Source organism: Protopterus annectens, chromosome 17.part0, assembly GCF_019279795.1.
Source record: "Protopterus annectens isolate FY-2018-M chromosome 17.part0, PAN1.0, whole genome shotgun sequence".
NCBI lineage: Eukaryota > Metazoa > Chordata > Ceratodontiformes > Protopteridae > Protopterus > Protopterus annectens.
The window spans coordinates 178891843-178917195 of NC_056751.1; the positions used below are offsets into that span (position 1 = coordinate 178891843).

The window sequence follows — 25353 nt, forward strand, 5'->3', positions numbered from 1 at the left end:
TCCAAAGGGAGAATTTAAAATCTAATTCTTTACATCATCTGGGAGACTCTAAGAATGCAGCCAAGCACACCCCATTAAACAGTACCAGTGGCCATAGCACTGGAAGAAGTATCAACAGTGTCATACACACACATTGCAAACGATGAGTAGTGTCCTGGGCAATACAAGAAACTAAGTTATTTAAAGTAGATTTTTCTTCACATGAAGAAACTGTAGCTAAATAATTCCTCATACTTTCACAATTTGTCAGAACAAACTTTTAATATATGAGCTTGATAATTCAAAATTCTGAAAATCAAAGCTGCAGATGAATATACTTTTTCCCATACCTGCCAAAAAATTCCCCTCATTATTAGAAAGAGTAGGACTGGAATTAATTACTTGACAGCAGTAGAATCAACTAAAGCTATAGCTCCTGGGTCAAGTTTAAGGATAGTGTATAAAAAGTAAAAAAAAACTGAGGAGCATTACACATCCTATCTACCTTTGTAGGGACAGCTGGCTGACTATCAGGAGAATTGTAAGCAGTAAGACACACATTCTCTAAAGTAGACAGGACAGGAGGAATGGGTGTAGGTTCTGAGAAATCCTTCTTTAACAACTTTTGTATTTTCTGAGGGGATTGAGAAACCTCAGTGTTCTCCCACTGAAAACACTGGGACATTTTAGTAATAGTCTCAGAGAAAGAAAAAACCCACAAGAAGAATCAGAAACTGAGTTCACCTCCAAGTCTGAATCAGAAATCTGAGGGCAAAACCCTGAATCCACCCTGCATCTTCCTGTTCAGAGTCAGAATCTTGAATCTCTTCAGGAAGAGAGGAATCGCTCTTTTATCAGAAACTACTTTACAAGAAGGATCAATAGCCTGAATTACACCCTGAGTCAGTCCCAGTAAAATACTCCTATCCAAAGAAAGGTGAGGAGGAACATGTTTGGTTTTCTCTTTCTTTTTGATAGGAAAATTGAGACCAGCTGTGGCACAAATGGCAGTAGCTCCTTCCCCAGGGAATGCAGCATTCTGACACAACAGGGAAACCTTCCCTGTCCCCTCTCCCAGGACTGACAAGAGTGGCTCTCCCTTACCCACTAAGGGGACTCCAACAGTTACAGAGTACGTGTATAACCCCTGGTACATAGTGGCTGTAGGTGCTACACTTGAGGGATCTGGTGGCCTGAAGCTTTGGAAGCAGGCCAGCCGTTATATCCTTGGCAGGATATAACCCATATAGCTAAGGCCACTGCAGCAGTAAAATTATGAGGAACATTCATAATGAGCAGCACATCTATGCCTGCCATATCACATTCTAGAATTCGCAAGGCTCCCTACTGAAATGTGTCACTCAAAATGTTGAGTGCCAACATATCAAAAAAAAAGACTGAAAACACAAGAGAAGGTTGAATCTCGAAGATTATTCTTCTTTTTAGAACTTCTTTTTGCAAAGTGGGCAAGCCCCCCCCCAACATTTCAAACAGTTATCATTCTGAAGGCAGGTATAACACATAGATACATGAGTACATGATGCACAGCTGAAGTGAATGCTTGTACTCTTTGACATTCACAATCATGCATATTCACAAAAGCTGCTGACATTTTGTTATGCCATTTGGCCTTTGACATTCTGCAAGGCATAGATGTCTGGTAGCACTTCAAAACTTGGGGCCACTCTATGGTGTGTGCAGGAGATGAAGGCAGCAGCTTCTAGAGCCATATTTTAGGCTATTCAAGAAAGTATATGATTGCGACTTGACCTAGGCCTCATACTGAGCAAGTCTACAGGTATACAGCAGTCTATTGAACAAGGCAGACACTGCTATGGTGATCTGAAGCATTGTGTCCCCAGAGTCTGCACAAGTGGGAAGGTGAAGTGCAAGGATAGCATTCAAAAGATGTACTGCAAGTGTGATTTTTTTTTTATCTTCAAGCAAAATGAATGCCCCTCAAAACAGTCACTAACACTTTCATTGTTCAGCTTGTCAGGGGATACACACCACAGGCAAGAATGACTGTCTGCGAAATGTGATATGTAGTAGTGCTTTCTACCTTAGAGTTCAATGTATTTTGATGACTTATTACACTTATGGCACTTTGCACATTGCATATCCACTCTGCAGGCCCATCTAAATAGGAACATGAAAATTGGGAGGTCCAGAAACCTTTAACATTAGCTCCTATTGTTGTTGTTAATGGTGTGTCTGATGATGAGTTGTAGTTATCTCACCAGGGAGTGGTGAAGACCACACTAAGGTGGATATCCATGTCCTACAATCTGTTGACCGACCAATGTTTGACAATACAGTGGAGGATATCAAATGTCAAACAGACACCAAACTTCAGCAAGTAAAAGCTTTTCTGGAGAGGCAGGCCCTGACCACTAGGCCTCTGGAGAGTCCAAGACTACCTTACAATATCTGAATGGGATCATCACCTGGGAATGTTTCTGTGTAGGTTCAAAGGTTTATAGATTAGTACTAGGTTAATTGCCCTTGTGGGCCATTTTAAGCCTAGCCAATTACCACATGTGAGAATCAAACCCTGTACGTTGTGTCTGTAAGCTAAACACCTTGACTATTATGCCAACTTCCCACCTTTGGACTGCACTGAAACCCACCTCTGGCCAGCACCTCACTCTCTTCCCTAGCTGGTATACATGTGTGTCCTATTCCATACCTTATGTATGATCTAACCTTCTGCATCACCATTTTATCCAGTCTCTCTTTTTATGTGTCTAAGCCATTTGTGTTTGTCCTGAACACTCCTGTACACCTTCTTTCTATATTGAGTCTTACTTTGCATACTATTCCCCTCTTATTTGCTTATTTGCCTATTGATTTAAAATTGGATACATGGTGGCATGTTGATCCAAGTAGACCTATGTTAGGTTCAGCCTGTAAAATTATCAAAGAAAACAACAATTATTCAGATTTTAACAATGTTTAAGGCAAGTAAACACACTAAAATTGTGACTATACAATATGGCAAATAGTAAAACATAATCAGTGGTAATATTCTGATGAAAAAAAATTGAGGATTACTGATAGATCCTGTCAAACAATAAAGGGAACATGAAATATGCCTGTTAGACATTTAGGGGGAGTGAAGAGGTTGGTATATGTCAGAGGAAGGGAACAGTACATATAAATAAAAGGGGGTTGTATCCCAAAAACAATTGTACCATACCTTCCCATCCCTCACCTACATTCATTGTGTGTCTACCTCTGCTTGTATTTTCCTCTTTTCATACTGTCTTATATACCTCATTTCCTTCACAGTATAATAGAGTTAATGCTGTCCATGTGATCTTTGGTCACTTCTTGGTCTATATTCATATACTGCTCTTCGTAGGAATGTTGTCATTTGAATGTAATTCTGAACCAAACTAGCTAAAGCAATCATTAATACTTTTTTATCACTATTTAACAAATAATACTGCTTAAATCAAGATCAAGTATGCTTCCTATTATAATAAAATATAAGTTTAGTAAATGTACTGACAACTAGAAATGCTTACAAATCAAATGAGTTAAAACTAGCACTTTTCAGTATATGGCTACCTTGGTTGCCTCTTATAAACCAGTAGTAAACTGACCTGTATGATCTAGCTGCTATGACGAGCTGAGCTGCTACCTAGCTTTATAACTGAAGATGCTTGGTTGTACCAAAAGATAATCTCATTTTAGTTTGTTTTTCCTTACTTTCTTACTGGCATGTTAATACCTGTTGTGGTGGCCTACAGAATATGGAAATAATGGAGTAGTGCTATGACTGTGAGCATAAAGTTCTTTGTGATAACATTTTAAAGTTGTGGTTTGCATATTTGTTTCTTTTTGCCCTTTCGGTTTCTTCTATTAGGTATTCCCATTTATTATGTACCAGTATGCAAACAGTTAAAAATGAAAACAGAAACTTTACAATCAGAAGCTAGAAGAGATGCTGAACAGAATGAATACATTTGTAGGTTTTAGGATATTTGATTTAACTACTCCTTGTCTGGAGTCCTCTTGTCTACCCTTACTTGCTTGGCTGCCTCTGGTCAGCAGGCTTCTTTCTCAGTGTTCACAGTTATCACCTCAGTTTATAAACTCAATACTCAAAGTGAGAGTGCAGTCAATTCGGAATAAACTTTGACTTCATCTGGCAACCCACAGCCTGTTAACTTCTTCAGATTAAATGCCATTCCTGAAAATGAAATTCCCTGTCCTATCACATGTAGCCCTGTGCTACAACAAGCTAACAAAGGATTTTTAAACAGGTGATGGCAGATCATAAACTTTTAGAATACACATACGTAATATATTACATGTTAGACTTGACTTACATCTCAGGAATTACGGGACTTTTATAAACAAGCAACAAATGTTATATTTCCATTAAAAACTTTAACCAATGTCACACTTTTGTTTTAAGACTCAGTACTCAATTTATTATAAGGGTTTATCTCTACTTTCAAATGTCTTGAAGAGGTATATCCATTTCAGAATCTTGTTCAGTTCTCATATACTCTGTAACTGGAGATCTATAAAAACAATTCCACCCTTCAGTGTAATTAATTTCATCCCAAAGTTATTTTTCTCCCTATAATATCATTTAGTTATATTTCAGTGCTTAGAAACCCTTCAACCCGTTTCATTTTTTATTAATATAGAGGAGGAACGTACTCCATAATCCAGGAAGGTGTGTAATGTGTCTGTCACATTTTTTTTTTATTGTTAATGGAGGATGATGGCTGGGTTGACAACCATAACCAGTTTACTATTTGTTCAAGAAATGGATTCTAAGAACTTTACCTCAAGAGTGAAAGGGTGAGAGGTGAATTTCTTGGAATCTATTTTGAGAACGCAAAGCAAATTGAAGTTAAGACCAGAGACCCATATATTATTATTTGTAAAACGGACAGTTTTAGTTTAAAAAAGGATAGAAGTGTAGCAGCATGGCATGTCTAACACATTTAAAAGCTGTAGCACACTTCACACTGCCATACAAATGATAGCCAGAAGCTAAGCACACCTCCAGTCAATCAGTTACTTCAAAAGCTGTTAAATACTTTATTCTGCCTTACTTTCATTTCTCAGCAGTGCAAAGTGTGCTACTGCTTTAATAGATATTAATATTTTGGTAATGTAGTTCCATGGTTGCTGCCATCTGTGTGGCAGTGTGAGCCTCTGTAATAACAAGTTATTTGTAAGAACTTCCTGATAACCTGCCTGTTATAGATGGTTTCTTATGCACAAACTTTACTATAGCATGGTTATATTTTCTCAATTTTAGAGCACAAAAAGTATTCTCCATGTATTATATTTAGTTTTATGCTTAGGTTTCTGTAATCTGGAGTTAGCACCAGTAGTGTTGTTTTCCAGGCACAGACTTTCAAAGAAAAAACAAACAACTCATTGCCTTAGACCCAGCAAAGGGTCACATTTTAGCAAAGTATACAATACAGAATTTACTTCCTGTACACACTATGGTAATTCTGTGCAGTTTTATAGCTACGAAGATAATTCAAGATTTGGAATATACATCAAAACATATACCACATAGTATGCTCTCAACATTTATTCTGAACATGTTCTTTTAGGGAGCCACAATTGAATAAGCATATGAAAATATATGTAGTTCATCTTTTAAAAATAAATACTTCATTTTAGACAGGTAGACTCTGAAGTCTCTAGATCATCTTCTTTTACCCAGCATACACATTCAGTAGCAAGAGTGCCACAAATTTAGATAACATTACCGTTGAAGTTAAATTTAAGAGGACAGTTTTGAGCTATCAACCAGATACTTACTGGATCCAGCATGAAGCAGTTAACACCCTGACCAGTAGAAAGTGCTAACAGAGTGGCACTGCCATACAAAGCATAGCCTGCTGCAACAATGGTCCTCCCAGGCTGCAGGGCATCTTTCTCTGAAGGTTCTGTGTCAGTTGTCTGTGGAAGGAAAGAAGAAAGTGATTAGACTTTTAAATATGGCACAGATAAGTACCATATGCAGAGAGATGCAGTTTAGGAATAAAACACATAGCTCATCTCTGCAGGAATAGTCCATTCATAGTACAATTTCACTGACAGTGGGTGTGTATCAGGCACAAGTACCAGCAGCACTGGTAACACATTTTTTATACAAAATGCTTCTCTGATTTTCAAGAGCAACAATTAAAGGAGTCTTGTGTGTGCTGCTGAGGGCTAGCTAGTCAGGTAAGTAATTTAGATCCAGCAGTAAACATCATCAATATCAAAGAAAATGTCATTCTTAGTTCAGTAGCTGTGGTGTACCTTTCATAAATGTTGATCAAAGAATGGTTATGTCTAAGGTCAGAAGTTACAGAGTAATGTGAAGTACCATGTGAAACCAGTGAAAAAGAAGACAAACAAAGGATTATGTACCTTGTAAGCTGTGACACCCCCTCCTCTGGGTCAGTAATCAAGAAGGCTGAAGCTTCACCAGTGACATTGGAGAGGGCTGTTCACTTGGAACAAAAATAGATACGCCCAGTATTTCCAGATGCAGCTCTCTACATAAAGCACAAATTCCCTTAATAGCACACGAGCAACACACTCAGTCTAGGGTGTGGATTTCTCTCTCTCTCTATCCAGGCCTCCAATAAGACTCCCTACTGGCACAGCTGTTGAGTTGAGTCCTCAGTCAAGTGTAGAAGCCAAGTCCTCCACCATCCTGTCTGTGATACCAGTGCTCTCTGTCCCTGCTCCAAGCAGCTGACACACATCACTCTTTAAGATTTGATTTGCACACACACACACACACACACACACACACACACACACACACACACACACACACAGACACACACAGACAGACACACACACACACACACACACACACACACACACACACACCTGGGAAAGGCTGGCACAGATTTTCTAGCTATGTCCCCCTTCTGCACAAACTATAAGGTAGTTACAGTGCCACTAGACACTACAAATCCAGCTACTTTCAGGCTCTTACAAGGGTACCCAATTATACTGAGTGAAATTAATACCAGTGGTAGTGTTTGGCCAATGCAGTAAGCCTTTCAGGAGTGGCCACAGTCATCAAATAGATATACGTATTCTGAAAGGTTAAAATATTCTCTAAAGGACCAGCCACAATGAAATGTTTAAATATATTTAATAATAAATAATAACAGAACATAAAAACACAGAATATTTATTTACAATAAACACCAGAGTTTCAACCCCAAGCAATATTAAAATAACACAGATGAATAAATTCACGAAAATGCAAAACAAAGTACTATATTTTCCTTACTGATCTAAAGAATTATTATCCCTGGTCACTTACTAGATCAAGGCAAGATGACATAGGGGAGTTATCCTTCTATGTCAGGTTTCAAAAACAGACTGCTCAGAAACTTCAGTCTCATCTAGTATTAAAACATTTTTCTGTTGGATTACAGAATGACATCACATACATCTGGTCACCTGATTTTGGTTCCCATACTATCCCCTTTACTGGAGGCTACCAGAATTTAGTACAGATGTGTTACCTTACACACCTAGAGCTTTGCTAAGATCTATTACAAACCAAAAGATGGAAGCAAGTCAAACGACAACCAAAACCAAAATAAAGACTTGCAAGGAGTGTCCAAATAGAGGTCAGAAACCAGGATTCCTTCTTAAAAGGATCTTTTATTGAAAATCAGAAAACACCAATAACGCCAAACCAATCTATACGTTTTCAACAAAGGCAAGTCTTCATCAGAAAGTGATCTTAAACAAAAAACAGAACATTTAAATAGCCATTCAATATCATGATTCAATTAATCCAATTAAAATCTAACCAATAAAAATCTCTAGTACTGAAATGTCCATTCAAACTTCTTTAACAGTACTATTTACGTAAAAGTTTGTAAGTACAATAAATAAAATTTTTAATACACAACATAATTATTCAAAATACATATAAATTAGTTAAAAATTGTATCTTCCCTTTATATATATATATATATATATATATATATATATACGAAGTTACTATTGCAGTTGTTTAAAAATAGTTTGAAGTTTAAAAAATCTAGCCCTAATTCCATATTCCCATAGCCACCTTGTGGCTAAAACCTAAAATCACAATTTAGCAGCCCTTAATTTAAGAACTGAGGAAATGGAAATCATGTCATTCAAACCAGGAAACTTGGTGGAATCCAAAATAATCTGCCAGTACAACTCTCTATATTCGAGTTTGGCTTCCCACATGCCACCTCTTATTTCCTTTGGAATAATTTCTAAGACAAAGAAAAGAAATGTGGCCTGGGAACAAATCAAAGTATGTCTAAAAAGGGCATTTTTATTATTTTGTTTCTTTATTTCATAAATTGCTCGTATATACTTTTTTTAACTTTCTCTCGGTTTTTCCAACGTAGTAAGAACTACACATTTTACATATAGCAATGTAAACCACACCATAAGTATTACAGTTGGAGAAACTGTCACTAGTAATCTCCTTGTCTCTTGCTGTAATGTAAATGCTGGTTTTATTAGCTATATAGGGGCACTGTGAGCAGGATCCACATTTGAAAGTACCCACTCTTTTTAAAGATGCCCTAGCCTTATTCTGTATACCAAACTCAAATAATTGTTTAAAATTTAAGTCTTTCCGATAAGTAAACTTCAAAGATTTGTTTTTGAATACATTTAAATCAGAAATTTCCACAAACCTGTTCCATTCATTAAAAATAACTTCCTTAATTACAGCTGCATCCCCTGAATAATCTAAAATGAATGCATCATCCCATTTCTTAAGCTCATTCATGTGGGTATTTGTATGTCCTGCAGCTTGAATGGTTTGTGCTAAAATAGGGGCAAATCTATCTTTTCTTCCCTGGGCCACTAAATCAAACATCTCTTGTAATAACATATCAGGGTAGCCACGTCTGTTAAACATTTCTAAAACTTTACCACTTTCAATGATGAAGTCATGATCACCTGAAGTAATTCTATTAACTCTTACTAACTGTCCCTTAACCAGATTCTTCTTCTGGAAAAAGGGGTGACTGCTCTTAAAATGTAGGTAAGAGTTGGAGAATGTTTCCTTATGGAAAATACAAGAAGAGAAGCCATCAGCTTTTTTTGAAATGAAAACATCCAAATAAATGAGGGTTTCTGAATTATAACTAAAATTGAAATCTAAAAAAGTGGTGGAACTTTTTAAATAATCTAAAAATTCAATAAATCTTTGATGTGTATCTGTCCAAAATATGACTATATCGTCCAGAAACCTTTTATATAAAGACCAGCACCCAACAAAAGGACTGTTTAATATGTATAATTCTTCCCATCTGGACAAAATTATGTTCGCGTATGTGGGTGCACATTTAGCCCCCATTGCAACTCCCCTCTTTTGCTTAAAAAATTCTCCTTGGAAAAACATATAATTGTTGGTGAGAATTGTGTCCATGAATGTTAAACAGTTCCTAAAGTTGTCCCCTGAAAACTATTTGTTATCCCTCATACTATCTTCTAGCCACTGAAGCCCAACATCATGAGGAATGGATCCAAATAAATCTACCACATCTAAAGTAACAAAGGACAATTCTGAGGAAAATAAATGAGGTTGAACACACCTAAGAAAATCCCAAGAGTCCTTTAGTACAGTTGGACCCTCATAAGAAAGCTTTTTTAGTTTGTCATCCACAAATTTAGCCAGTGAAGTAGTAGCAGAACCTTCCAAGGCCACAATAACTCTAAGATGAGGGTCCACTTGGTCCTTATGGACCTTGGGTATCCTGAAAACTGAAGGGACCCTGGGATGTAGGTTAATCAAAAAATTATAGATGTCCTTATCAGTGGAACCCTCCAATAGTAAATCATACAATAACAACTTAATTTTGGAATGTGCCAAATTGACCTCGTTGACAGAAGCTCTTGAGTATTTGGAGGTATCACAAAGTAAATACTTCATTTTGGATTCATAGGTTATAAAATCCATCAATACTGTACCTCCACCTTTATCGGGCTGCATAATTATGACATTCCTGTTATTTCTCAGTTCGTTTAACACTGCTTTTTCACCCACTGACAAATTAGGAAAAATCCTATGCTGGCTTACTACTTTCCTAATTTCCCTTTCTAGAATTATATCCAAGTTTTTCAATTGTGGATGTAAAGGTGGGTTCATAGTGCTTCTTTTCCTCAGAGAGCCAGTACCCTCTATTTCAATTTTGTTTTCCTGAAATAATAAAGCAAAGTTCATTTTTCTTAAAAATAACTTTAAATCTACAATTAGTCTGGGTAAACTGGCCTTTCTAATGGGAATAAATTTAAAACCCTTTGAAAATAAATGAAAATGTTCCACTTTTACTTCTATATCACTATAGTTAAAAATCTTGTAATCATTCAATGTATAAATATGATCTTGTTTTGTTACTGGAGTGTTCATATCTAAATGAACATTCAATGGTAATTCCATCTGTAATTGTTCTTGTACTGTGGATAACGGACAGGATTCTGGTGGCGAATCCTGTCCAATCTCCGTAAAGGGGCAGGCATATCCATTTAAAAAATTTCAGGTTGATCAAAAACATATCCTGCCCCTCTAGATCTACATTCTGTCTAGGAGAATCTACAGGTCCATTGTCAGTTTGGTAAAAGGCTGCAGTAGCAAAAGAATAAGATGTTTTAGGTTTAGGATAGGCCCTACCATACATGTAATCCCTTATATCCATCTCTAATTTAGCCTGCTTCCTTTTCATATTAGTCTTACATTTTGACTCCACATCAGAAAAAATGTCATTATATAATTTCTTTTCAGATTCCACCTTAAAAAGCAAGTCATTAATAATATTTACATTAATTCGCTCTATCTTGTCCAATAAAATTGTTCTAACTCTTTCGTTTTCTTTAATTATAGAACCCACAACATCAAAGCCACACTTGTCATAAATCTTAATTAATTCTGAATGAAATTCAGAACCTTCAATAACGTTGTTCGGAAACTTAACTATACGAAGACCCTTAGGTACAATTTGTTTATTTAAGCATTCCCTAAGGAATGAACAATCACAACCAAGACGCTTGTATTTCTCTACCAAAAAATATAATTTGTCTATATTCTCCCTATAAGTATTGGTTCTCCCCTCATGATTTCTCTAAAAAAACCTCTTTAACAGTACTATTTACATAAAAGTTTGTAAGTACAATAAGTTCTTAAATTAAGGGCTGCTAAATTGTGATTTTAGGTTTTAGCCACAAGGTGGCTATGGAAATATGGAATTAGGGCTAGATTTTTTAAACTTCAAACTATTTTTAAACAACTGCAATAGTAACTTCGTATATATATATATATATATATATATATATATATATATATATATATATATATATATATATATATATATATATATATATATATATATAAAGGGAAGATACAATTTTTAACTAATTTATATGTATTTTGAATAATTATGTTGTGTATTAAAAATTTTATTTATTGTACTTACAAACTTTTAAGTAAATAGCACTGTTAAAGAAGTTTGAATGGACATTTCAGTATTAGAGATTTTTATTGGTTAGATTTTAATTGGATTAATTGAATCATGATATTGAATGGCTATTTAAATGTTCTGTTTTTTGTTTAAGATCACTTTCTGATGAAGACTTGCCTTTGTCGAAAATGTATAGATTGGTTTGGCGTTATTGGTGTTTTCTGATTTTCAATAAAAGATCCTTTTAAGAAGGAATCCTGGTTTCCGACCTCTATTTGGACACTCCTTGCAAGTCTTTATTTTTGGTTAAGATCTATTGCAGCTTCTGAAAGTCATAAAGCAATTTCAAACTTCAACCCTTCCAGAGTAGCGGTTAGTTCAACCTCAAGGACAATAGAACAATGATTCCTACTTCTTATTTTCACAGACATTGTGTCTCTGGCTGCAATCAGAACTGTAAAATACAATCTTTATTGCCTACCAGGTAATCTAATTTCAAACTATTTTTCAAATTTAGCTGGACTGAGATTAACCTCTTCTCTTCCAGCATCCTCTGTTACAATATATTCATGTCCACAGTTACAATACAGTCTGACATGCAAATGCATTTCTTTTTCTGTTCATCAGGACCCACTATTGGTACATTTTTAACACAAGCAGCTTTACAAATACATTTTTCAACACAAGCATCTGTACAAATCAGTTTGATATGCAAATGACATCTAATTCTTTACAAAATTCCAGCTAGCTGTGCTGGCATTGTTACACATCCACTGCCCTACTTCTCCTGGCATAGCTGGCAATACCTCACATCATCACATAAGCTTTTGATTAGTTAGTACTGGTTAACACTGCTGATCACTAAAAAATCCACCAAGATGTCATAGTCTAACAATAAATAAATAAATGTGAAAGGCAAATTCATGCAGTTACTGCAGTCCTGATTCTTCTTTTGTACATGATATTTAGCAAAGCTCTTCATATCTTCATATTTAATGTTTTTTATGAAAATGTTGTCTCATTTTACTTTCATAAAACTTCCCAATGAAATAATTCTTCACTACTGTTTTGCCTTTTATAGCTATTTGCTTACCTGCATTTGGAGACATGTCTAAATTATGTAAAGTTTGCTGTATTACTCAGATACAGTTAATTATTTCTTTCATTTCACTGCACAGTTTGAACACCATGTATTCATTGTTGCTTGTTTGTTTTTATCTCTTGTATCAATTTCAAGTCCTGGGAGCCAGAACCTATACTAGCAAGCAATACGTGTAAGGCTGGAGCCAGGTCTGGATGGAGATCCAGTCCATTGCAGAATTACTCAAATTCAAGTCAGTGATAACATGTTGATACACACATACATAAATAAGTGCCAGTGCACGCGTACATGAACACACACACACACACACACACACACACACACACACACACACACACGTGTATAAATATATGTATATATCTATATATATATTTATCTATATATATATATATATATATATATATATATATATATATATATATATATATACATAAATGCACATGCATGTCAGATTTTTTTCCCGTTGTAGATTCTACACCTGATTCCTGGATGATATCTTTATCCTCTAGGACAGGGAGAAGGACAACATTCCAACATTTATTGAGTACCTTATTGCAACTGCAGAGTTTTGAAATTTCACACATGAATGTAACATGGACCAGATTGCCTATTTCAGTATCCTGTTAATGAAAGACATAACAAACCAGATATTTGTGTCTAAAATTTACAGAAAGCCCACTTACTCTAACAGTTTCCTTCACTTTTTCAGCTCTCATCCATTAACTCAAAAGAGAGTGGTGGTGAAGGGGTAATTTGTTTGGGTCACTAAAATTGTGGCAGTTGATGAAACTTTTAGGGATGAATGCTTGAGATTGAAGGACATGTTTATGGTATGAGGGTACCCAAATAACTTCAGTGATGACTTAATTTGTGAAGTCATGAATAAGCAAGAACAAATGATATTCAATCCAATTTTGGAAAATAAGAAGGCTATCTGTCAAAATAATGTGAATTGTAATAATGATATTGAGCCTACTACTACTCAGACTATAATCACATCCCAAAATCAGAGTACCTTTAAGTGTGTCTTTATTACCACTTTTACAACTGATAGTAAGGCAATAAAGAACATATTCGTGAAGAACTGGCCCATCTTAAGCAGCGAGCATGGGATAATAGAAAATGTTGTCTCTTTCCCACATGTAGTACATAAAATGGGGAATAAATTAAAGGCAATGTTTGAAAAAGGGTTGAGCATATCTAAGGCAATTCCTAACACCAACAACCCTGGAATGTTCAAGTGTGGGAAAATCCCTCAGTGCCAACATATTTTATTAAAAAGAATGGCCTTATTTCCACTCATAAGATCATAGTTAGAGGGCATTTTGACTGCAACACAATGTGCACTTTGTTCAGCATGAACATGCTTCTACATTGGTAAGACAGAGACAAGACTGAGACAGAGAGTCTATAAACATATTTATGATATTAAAATATAGAAAAATACAAGTGCATTGTTTAAACATGTACAGCAAAACCCTACCCACTGTTTTAAATTCATCATATTTGAACAAATTGCAGTGAATGAAAGAGGGGGACCTTGGACTTTAACCATTGAAAAGCGTGAACTTTATTAGCAATTGTATTTGAATGCTGATCTCCAGCCAGGTTTAAATGAAAATGTATCAATAGCTTATTTGATAAAACTAAGGACTCAATGAGATAATACATGTTTTTAAGTTGGTTTTAGTACAGGAGTGGCCTTAGGTCAACTGGTGCCCTAGGCAAAAGGGTTCCACAGCGCCCCCCATCACACCACTCAGTGCCCCCATCCTGGTCTACTTACATCAATAAATACTGGAAAAGCACCCCTGCTAGAGCGGTGCCCTAGGTGGCTGCCTAGTTGGCCTATGCCTAAGGCCAGCTATGGGTTTTACTGAGGAGCAACATTCAAGGTTAAGTCTGAATTTATAATTGTAAAAACTTGTTTTTTTGGGTTAGAGCTGGGTTCCATGGTTGGGCATCAGGAGCTTGGTTGCCTGCACGAGGTGGGAGTTGAACCTTGTGCTTGTAGGGTGGACAGCCTGACTACTGAGCTAACCTCACATGAGTGTGTTTTATTTGTGTTTTATTTATGTATTGTAAACTGCAATAATCTGAAAATATTTCATGAATTGGATGGCTTGGGAAAATCACAGTTACATTAATTGATTTTTATTGTAACTTGATTGTTTGTCTGATGAAGTCTTTTATGTACAAAGACAAAAGTGCTCATCATTTTATGTATAAATAAAAGTATTTGATTTTAAATCTCCTAGTGGTGAATTTAAAAGGATTTAAGGGAATTTTCCCTGAAGTACAATTCTGGTGGTTATTATTTCCAGCTTTGAGTGAGCCATTTGTTCCAAGTTTGTTTTTAGTGTTTTGAATCATGATTAGACTATTTTAATATTCTCCTATGTTTTTCCTTCTAATAATAAACATAGTTTTATAGTCATCTATTACATTCACAGCAGTACAAGCCATTGAATAAAATTAAAATAAATAGTTTATAATCTACATTTAATGATGAAATTGGAGTATAAAGTACACATATGGTTGGATCCTTATCCTTTTTCACCAAAGGAACATTAAAGCATTTTACCATGAAGTACAAACCATGCCCCCATTTTGAATTTTAATGCATAGTATTCTAACGGGTTAATAGCATTTTGGGAATTATTTTATAAATCTCACCAATTATCCCATCTACACCTGAAATTATTATATTAAATAGTTTTGATTTATTCATCTAATTCAAGGTTAGGATATTGTTAGATTTCTACTATTTTCTTTTGAAAGCTTGTTTGTTTTGATCTGGCTAAAATTCTACTCCTAGTTGTTAGCATTTATAAGTCCTTTGGAGTTACTGCATATAAGTGTCTGTTCATCTTTTTCTAAAGCTGTTGATATTTTGTGATTTAAAATCAACTAATATTTTATGAAATGTCTTAATTAAACCCATAAGAATATTTTGTTTCCTTTTGGTAACTTGTAGACATTTAAATCCTATTGAATCTTAACCAGATCATTATTCCTTTACTTTTGTATGACATTAACTATAAATTCTACTAAATAAGTATCATTTTAAACATTTCCATAGTATATTGTCATTCACTTCACCATTATCATTATTTAGGAGATAGTTTTTTTTTTATTTCCTTATTAAACCATTTATTAAACTTGTTCAAATTTGCCATGCATGAGGGGATTCTGTACATTTTTGTTAGAGAAACCATATTGTGGTTAATAGTCCATATAAAAGTAAGAGCACTGTTGTGAGTCAAAGAACATGAAATAAATTTAACAGAGTCAATTTTTATACTCAAATACTTGGAAATAAAATTATGTTGATACTTGCATGAGTTATAAAAACCTGTGAGTAAAAACAAAGTGTCTGTTCAACAACATAATTTAAATATTTATACTCAACAGCATTGCCTGGTTCTTCAGGGTCTTAGCAGAAGATGAAAATATGAAGTCTATGTTAGAAATGGATTTTTTTATCAAAAATGTCATGAAAACCACTCCCCCTCCTAAATTCAGTATACATTGTTAGTTATTATATAAAATGTATAAATGCTTTTTTCACAAATTTACATTCAAGTGCCAGTATCCAATATACTCTGACAAGAGTAAAGAGCTTATTTTGATATTCACTAGTAAACATTGCTAACATTCCCTCAATGTCACTAAAATGTTAAGTGCAATGGCTTTATTTCTCAGTAATGTTATGGTTTCCCTCATTTTCTCCTTAAAGAAAAAAAAATTACTAAAATTGTATAATCTTTGAAACCAAATGTCTGTATATCTTTTTCTAATAAGTGAAGTTCTTATAAAATATAATGTTTGCATTATTATCTTTAAGACAAATCACTTGTATTAAAGGACAGGCTTGACAATATAGATATTTTTATTTTTAAATTATGTTATTCTATGCCTATATTGTACTATATGATAAAAATGTACATTATATGGTTTCTCTAGCTTTTCATTGGAAAATTATTGAATATTTTAATAACATACCAAAAGATGTACCATAAGTTAATATATTAAAATTAAACAAAAAGCAATTCTCTAACACTTTCAAGGAAATTGTAATTTTCTAGCTTGGTTAGGGAATCTGAATGAATGAATCCAGTAACCTAACTAGCCCAAGACTAACTGCCTAGCTATACAATAAGTAATTTAATCCCAGATGTATCTACAGGTAGCAAAAATCTATGTCACCTAAATGTAAATCATCATTTTAAATTAAGTATTAATTAAATAATATTATATCTAAAGCCAAATAAATACTAATAACAAAGAATCAGGAAATACAAAAGAAAGATGAAACAAAAAGATCAATAAAAGAAAGAGGAAAATTATATAAAATTATTTGTTTTGACTAAGCCTAACATTAGTATATACATGCTTAAACTATGGCTTCTGAACACATCTGCATTTCATAGTGTTCTTCAGCTGTCATGCTATGTTTTGACTAAGAAATAAGGACAACTAAATAATTAACAAACAGTTCTTCACCATAGTTGTTTATGTTTCCATACTATATCAGTTCTCATAACACCATATGTCAATAAGGGTCAGTTTATTGTTCATAAACATGTTTTAACTCTCACACTCCAAAATACATATTAGTATATATTTTGTATATATTACTGAATGTTAAATTATATCACTAAAGCCATTGATGTTAATTAGAAAGTATTTGAAACATTCATTGGTACCAAAGTTAAAGAAAAGTTAATTATATAACTAGATACAAATGTATCACCATATGCATATACCACCTTCCAGAAAAGTTAGTAGAGATAAATATTTAGGAACTGAATAAGAGCAATAAAGAATTACTTATGTAAAGCTTAACAATCATTCTTTCTTAATTGCACATTAAGAAATTTGTCCCAGCTAATTTTCATTACAGTGTTGATCTTTTTTTTTCATTGTCTCTTTCTAGCAACCAATTTATTCTAAGAAAAACAAGCTGATTATGCAAAACTTTTATTAAATATCAAATCTCATTAAACCATTCACATTTTCATTTCTGCTTTATCTCATTCCCCAACTAAGTTCCCACTTCCTTGTCAATCTCTCCAACTTCATGTTATTAGTATTATCAGTGAAGTTACTGTCATAATTTGAACACAAAAGTAACACTGTTCTAATTAGCATATTGCATTAGTTATTTACATTACTTATTACAGACATAGTTACAATGTACCTTAGCACTTTAAAATTCTTCAACTAGGCTGCTGCATATATACATATATATGCTTAAATTATGTGGGCACAATCACATCTGCACATCATAGTATATTGTGCAAGATAGATAGATTTTCTGACCACAGATGAGACATATTGGACAAAAAAAAAACAATTGCCAATGTAAGTACCCAGGTCTCTAATAATTTGACCTGTTTCAAGAGCAATTCCAGCAATATGATAAGATAAAGGGCTAATAGTCTTAGCAAAGATTGATATGTTATGCCTCAGCATTTAGAATGAGCCCATGAGTAGCTCACCAGGTATAACTCTAATGTAAGCTTTGTTGAATATGAATGTCACAAGGTGAACCGACAACACACAATTTGCACTCATCTACAAACTTGGTTATACCTTAGAACTTATATGACTGCGTGTACCTCTGAGATGTAGAATCCAAACAGGGGACCCAAGACTGAATCCTGTGAGATGCTGTTAGTAATACTTCTATGGCTAGAAGATGTAATGCCTAGTCCAGTTTTACTCATATGCCAGTTAGCTATCCTGCCGACAGTGTAAGTTTAATGCTAACACTAGAGAGTTTTCTTATGATGCCTGCATGAAAATGATGTCAAAAGTTTTAGCAAGGTCAATGTAGGCAGTGTGGACAATCTGGCTCTCACCTTCCTGCCTTTCACAAATTCAAATAGATTGCATTTGAGGGTTTGGAGGTCACTCTGTCACTGTTAATTAGATCAGCAATAATGTTTTGTGTCACTGTTAATTAGATCAGTAAATTAGATGAGCAATAATACTTTCAATAGATTTACAGATAATGCTGGTGAAACTGATACCTCTTTAGTTACTGGTAGCTGTTGTGGGATGCCTTTGTGGAGGGGGTTCGGCTGTGGATATTCTCCAAGGTATTCATAAGATTTGTACTAGTTCTAGGATAATCAATGTCATACTGACTGGCATCATCACACTCACTGAGGAGCATCTACCATAATGATGCAGATGTTCATGTAGTAACATTTTCTGAATGATTCCAATTTTGTACTGTGCTTTACTTCTTTGGGGAGGTGGTTCCATGTATCAGGTCCCACTATTGAAAATGCTTTTTCTCTTGCTATAGATTTTAATTTTAGTCTGACTAGAATGGGAAATTCATTCTGCCTGTTTCTTATGGAATAATTTTGTTCTCTGATAGAAATAATTATTTTTAGTGAGCAGCTGAGTTGAAAAATCTTAAATATTAAAGTGCTGAGGAGCAAAGTGATGTCTGCAATAGTAACCACTTGGACTGTTTTAAGAGACTGCAGTGATTCATGTTGGTATCAGCCAGCAGGATAACTATACATTTTCTGTTTTCATTTTTTTGCATCTTATGTATGTTTTGTGGTGAGGTAAGACACAGCAGTTGAAGACCATATTCAAGTTTTGGTATTAAGATAGTTTTAGCTTAGGCTGCCTTTGAAGTGGGAGACAGCAGATGAGTGATTCTATAGCAAAAATGTAGTTGTGAATTAACTTTAATAATAAGGTGTCAGTGTGAAGGGACAAGATCAAAGATGGATCAGAGTGATTCTTGGATATCTTTTTGTACTGTGCTAGAAATAAAATTGCCATTACAGTGCTTGATGGTTAAGGGTGAACAGGTGACAAGTTCTTGAGGTGTTGCAAAAGTCATAATGTATGAATTTGCTGGATTCAGCAGGAGTTTCAAACATAAATACATACATACAAATATTTCAAGCATGGGCATTAATACCATTCTAGCCTGCCAATATACCAAAACAATTGTTCACATAATAAGTATACAGGCTGTTCTTAAAATATGTAAACTAGTGCCTGCTTTAATGTAGTTTGGTAATCTGTTCCATGCATCAGCTACTCTCTCAGAGAGCCAATTTGTACACTTCTCATTCCTGCAGAATCTTTTACATAGATTGTCAGATGATTCTTTACTACTTTTTCATAACCCCAAACATTCCCAGAGATAGTTGTCTTTAAACACCTTATATACCTGAATAAGCTCTTCTCTTAAATATCTATAAGACACACTGAACAAGTTCAGATATTTTAGTCTTTCATTATAACTTAAATTTTCACATCCATGAATGCTCTTGGTATATTTCTGTTGTACTCTTTCTAGTTTACTCATGCTTGTTTTCTTATAAGGTTTCCATATCGTTATTCCACACTCAAGTCTGGGTCCAATGTAATTAAGCAATGACTTCCCCTGGGATTCAGGAAGCTGAAATGTCTGTGCAGGAACAGTTTAGGAGCTCCTGCACAGAAAATGGCCACCGAGCGATTCAGGATAGTGCTGTTTTCACGTGCATGAGTGGCCCTACACTGTTCTGGAACCGAAAACTGCCAAATATGCAAATCACCTCATTTGCTGGTGAAAACCATGCAAATTAGGTGATTTTGCGATCCACCAAGCTGACAGGTCTCTGTGCTAGAATGGAGTCAGTGCAGAAATGTATTCAGAAAATAACTGAGTACATTTCTGCAACTGACAAAACAGAGACATGACAGCTCATGGAAGAGCATGTATTATGTACATTAAACATGCCAATGGTCACATATAAGGCTATTGGCATTGAAAAGTGATTAATTATTATGAAAATTAAGCTGTTTTTTTTTTTGCCGATCTCGGCCGTTTAAACATAGGGTAGCAGAATGCAAACAGGATTGTGCCGAAAATAAAATAAAAATGAGAAAAGTCAGTTTTAGGTTAATTCTGAATTTTGACATTATAGTCAATGGCTTGCAGAATGTAAACAATACCAGGCAGCACTGGTTGTCAAGGGGAAAGGGTCTGTGTTAGTGCCATAACTAATGACCTACACACTGGGATATGCAATTGAGGGGAGTTATACTAAATCACATATTTCTTCAAAGTGTCAGCTTGTACCTAACCATGTAGGTGCAGCAATACAACAGTGCAAGTGTAAGAGCTAAATGACTTCATAAGGGGTCATGCTTGCTGTAAGCTCATTGGAGCTCTGTGGCCCGTGTTTGCCCTTAGCTAAGCACAGCTAAGGAAGGGGTGTGTCAGATGTGCCTTAGCAATATGTACATAGCCTAAATGGGTGTGTGTGCCACGCGTGGAGATTTAAAAAAAAAAAAAAGAGGAAATGGCAGCACTATTTACATTTCAGCACTGGGTATGCACGGTGCACCTCAGGGCTTAAATAGGGAGGAACAGCAGCAGCCGAGCACACTACTATAAACTATGGAAACACCTTTCAGACTGTTTTTTGGGGAAACAGCAGTAGGAAACGAATCAAGGTGAACTAGCATTGCTGGCAGGTAAAATGTATCAGAATCAGCCAATTACACATGCAGCAGCGAGCACACTACTATAAACTATGCAAACACCCTACAGACTGTTTTTCCCCACAAACTCTATGGGTCAATATTATAACATCGAAGTCTTACAACTTTGAATGTTATAATATTGAATCCAGCAGAGCGAAACACCAGAATACTGAACAGTCAGAATAGCGAATTTTTTTCCCAGGGAAAAAATTCACTGTTCCGACAAACATACACATAACACAAGCACACCAAAATAAATAATACACACACACACACACACACACACACACACACACACACACACACACACACACACTTCACAAAACCCTACACTAAACCATATATACACCACTAGCTATCCACTTACCTTAACCCAACCCTAACCCTAAGGTCCGTCACTATTGCACACTCACCTTACCCGCTCCCTAGCCCTAACTCACCTACCCCACCCTAACCCTCACGTCCACGCAATTGCACTCTTACCTGACCCGCGCCCTAACCCTAATTCACCTAACCCGCTCCCAATCACACACTCACCTTCATTCACACACTTACCTTAACCCGGTCCATAACCTTCGCTCCACAGTCGAGGAAATAGCAAAGCTGCAGAAACGGCCCACCGAATACTTTCCCTAGGAAAGTATTCGGTGTTCTGCGGCTTCGCTATTTCAAGCATTCGTTCTACTGGGTTCGATATTATAACATTCGAAGTTGTAAAACTTTGATGTTATAATATAGACCCAACTCTACACCACCGGTGTACACAGACAGGAGATTTTTAATGGTCAAAACTAACTAAAAATGTTACAGGCTGCTGCTGCTTTACTCCATCAATATGTGCTAGAGACTGAGGGTGGTGAGGAGGAGAATGCTGACAACTGACCCCCAGTGAGGAGGAGGAGAAGAGTGTACAGACCCAGCTACTAGGGCCTACATAAGCTGGAGTGCTATAGGGTAGACAGGGACATTCTACAGCAAATCGTTGAGCTGTAACGGCCACGCCTCACACACAGAACTAATAGAGGGGAACCCATCCCAATGGATACCAAGATATGTGTAGGCTTAAGATTAATAGCCACAGGCACCTTCCAAAGACCAATTGGGGATATCATGGGGGTCTCACAGGTATCAGCATCCAGGGTACTCCACCAGTTCCTGGATAGCATGACACCACATGCCAATGGGCACATATATTTCCCCACCGCCCATGAGGTGTTGACCAGGCATATGCGTCTCTTCTACCATATAGCAGAATACCCTGAGGTAGTTGGTGCTATAGACTGCATGCACATCCACATCAAAGTACCACCAGGTGAGCGGGGTAGGGTCTACATAAACTGCAAGGGCTTCCCCTCCATCAACTGCCAAGTCATGTGCAATGCCTTGGGCATTATCATAAATGTATGTGCTGGCAGCCCTGGAAGCTCTCACAACTCCCAGATCTGGCATTACTCACAGCTGCATCAGGCATTTTCCGGGGGGGGGGGGGATCCCATATGGCCATCTAGTTGGGGATGCTGGCGATGCACTGGTGCCGTGGCTGATGACACCCATCCGAAATGCACACATGCCTGAACAAGAACACCATAATGAGGCACACACACAAACCAGGATCATTGTAGAGCATGCGTTTGAGATGCTCAAGTCACATTTCCTCTGCCTTGACATATCCGGTGGAGCCTTGCAGTACTCTCCAGCTATATGTACACAAATGTTCATAGTATATGCAATGCTACACAATATGATCCTGCGGAAACAGCTGCAGCAGGAACAGCATGGGTCAGGGCCACTCAGCCCCCCACCATTGCCAAGGCCAGCACAGGCACAGAGGGACTCAGAGGAGAAACATCCAGAGTCTGCCCCTGTAGACAGAAGGAGGTGTGCCCAGTATGCCCAGGCCTTGGCAAAGAGGCAACACATAGCACACACACTGACACTGTAGGGACTCAGGGACTGATACCTCTCTCTGACTCACACATACAGTAAAAGGGATGCCAAACATGACACTACCCGAGCTTTACCATGTATAGGAGTGTACTATGTGCATCCAACACAGTCAGCCCTCCAGCACCATCCTCAATACTGGCCCAGCAACAAGGTAAGTCACCCTTCCTATCAATTGCTGAATGCAGTATTATGTTCTGGTAGTTGTATGTATGGTATAGATGCAAGCATGCAAGGGAATTGGGTGGCTGAATGGGATAGCAGCAGACAGCTATATGAGACAGCAGAAAATTCATAACAAATACTAGTGTCAACATACTAGGCAGCACTACACAAAGTGACAACCCCCACTGCAGTACATGTGATGGCCCAAATAACTGTGGGTGTCAATAGGTCATACACATGGATATCAATGAGGTCACATACCCACCACCAGCCTCACCCAGCAAGACAGGTGTAGATGACCATAAAGAAAGTCTGGGCTAAGACTCCTAAATGATGGTAATGGTAAACAGCCCCCACCAGACCTACACAGACATATTACAACAGGTCTGGCAGTTTTATTTTAGTTCTGAAGAGTAAGAAGTCTGAAACTGAAATTTATGCCATTAAGATCTAACGTGTACTCTACTGATATGCCTCCTTTCTGCATGATAGTTCACAATACAATATGAAATGGAAGCCAACAGAGTAACCGAAATGCCAGTGCAGACATTGCAAATGTTCAAAGTCTGCAGGTGTGCAAAGCCCCCCACCCGCACACACACACACAATCCCATGTAGAAATGCAATAACATGTAAATTTGATGAGTAATATTACTGGAGCACAGATTGCCAGAGCTGTCCCAAACTACATTGTTGAGTGTGTGCAATATGCAGGAGTCAGTGTGGTAAGTTTGTTGTGTGTTTAATATTGCCTGGAAGTGGTCAGCATGTGGGCCTGGATGGCTGTGTCTCAGTGGCCTACGTACAGTACAGTGGATGACAGGGCCATGTTCCAACAACTGCAGTGCCAACCACACTGCTTCTCAGCTACACCCATGTCAGATGTTGTACATACTCAATGTCCGGATGTCAATATCTGTCACCATCAGAAAGTTCAATATGCCATGAATGGGAGCCCATACATAGAAACAGTACACAGGTGGAAGTAACCTACACAGAGTGCATATAAAATAACTGTCAACTGCACACAAGTTTTGAATTATACATAGAGGTTAGCATCACATTAGTTGTCCCTCTAGTATGGAATACTGGTAGTCTGGCCAATCACTGGCAGACCACAAAAGGCGCAGTTATAAAGTGATGACAGGCTGTCCATGTCCACACACAAGCCAGCATAAGGAGAATGTCCCAGGTATACTTCTGAGTCAGGTGCAAGTAGCGTCCATATCACACATCCACCCAGCTCACCCCACCATCAGCCACAGGTTTATCACAGGTCATATCCTTGCTGTAAAGAATGAGTACAGGATGAACCCATCTCTGTATGGGAATACATATATGATGCAGCATGCTGAATAGGTGTCCAGTGCAGGTGTGTCCCTAGCTGTAAGCAACAACCTGACCACATCCAGACTCGTGGATCAGTATGAATAGGAGGGATTAACAGGAACACCTCAACCACATACCAATGTCACCCCAGGGTAATTCACTAGCATGCAGCCTGTGAACATATGACTGACAGAATGCACTGGCCTGCTACAGATGGCCTGCAGCACTCTCAAATGGCCTACAGTCCTCTGGCAAAGGCCCATGCCTCACCCATAGTACCAACGTATGGAATGTCAGGGGGTCCTAACTAACAACCTAACACAGTAAACAGAAAACAAATGCAAGCCATGTTGACAAATGCCAGTAGCATGCCTCCCCGTGTCCTACTGCAAGGACTGTGGACTGTGGATCAGGCCATAAATACTACTAGGATAAAGGCCCAACTATAGGAATACCTCTGAGATATTTCTTACATGATGTTAGGAAGAGGAGAGAATAACAGCGGGGGGGGGGGTGTAGAAGCATGAATTTCATGACGTGTGTGAAGTCTGAAACTCTAATGTTCACCCATACTACCCCCTGACTGGAAACCCATGAATGAATAGCCACAAAACTTCTTATAAACCACAATGTGAAGGTAAACTGATCAGATATATGAGTCCTGCCTCTGGATAACCTGGGTGTATCTGTACAGCTGCAAGTTATGGCCCCAGCAGGATATGGCTATTCCCTGAAGGGAGGGGATCCCCAACCAGCATACTAACAAGGTGCTGCACCATTTACACAAAACCAGCAGTCTACTGTCTGTAGCTACCCCTCCACAATGGCAGGGGTGTGCCAGAATGCGTAGTCTATATGCCTCAG

The 25353-nt window shown here is 36.9% G+C and overlaps 1 protein-coding gene across 1 annotated transcript in view; it reads right to left on the reverse strand.

The window, feature by feature from the left end:
* The window catches only part of LOC122791837 (fructose-1,6-bisphosphatase isozyme 2-like), a 181779-nt gene that overhangs the window by 42400 nt on the left and 114026 nt on the right, over positions 1-25353 (reverse strand). The window contains exon 4 of the mRNA XM_044059798.1: positions 5785-5925. Within this exon, the coding sequence (XP_043915733.1) occupies positions 5785-5925 (141 nt within the window). The remainder of the gene's footprint in view (positions 1-5784; positions 5926-25353) is intronic.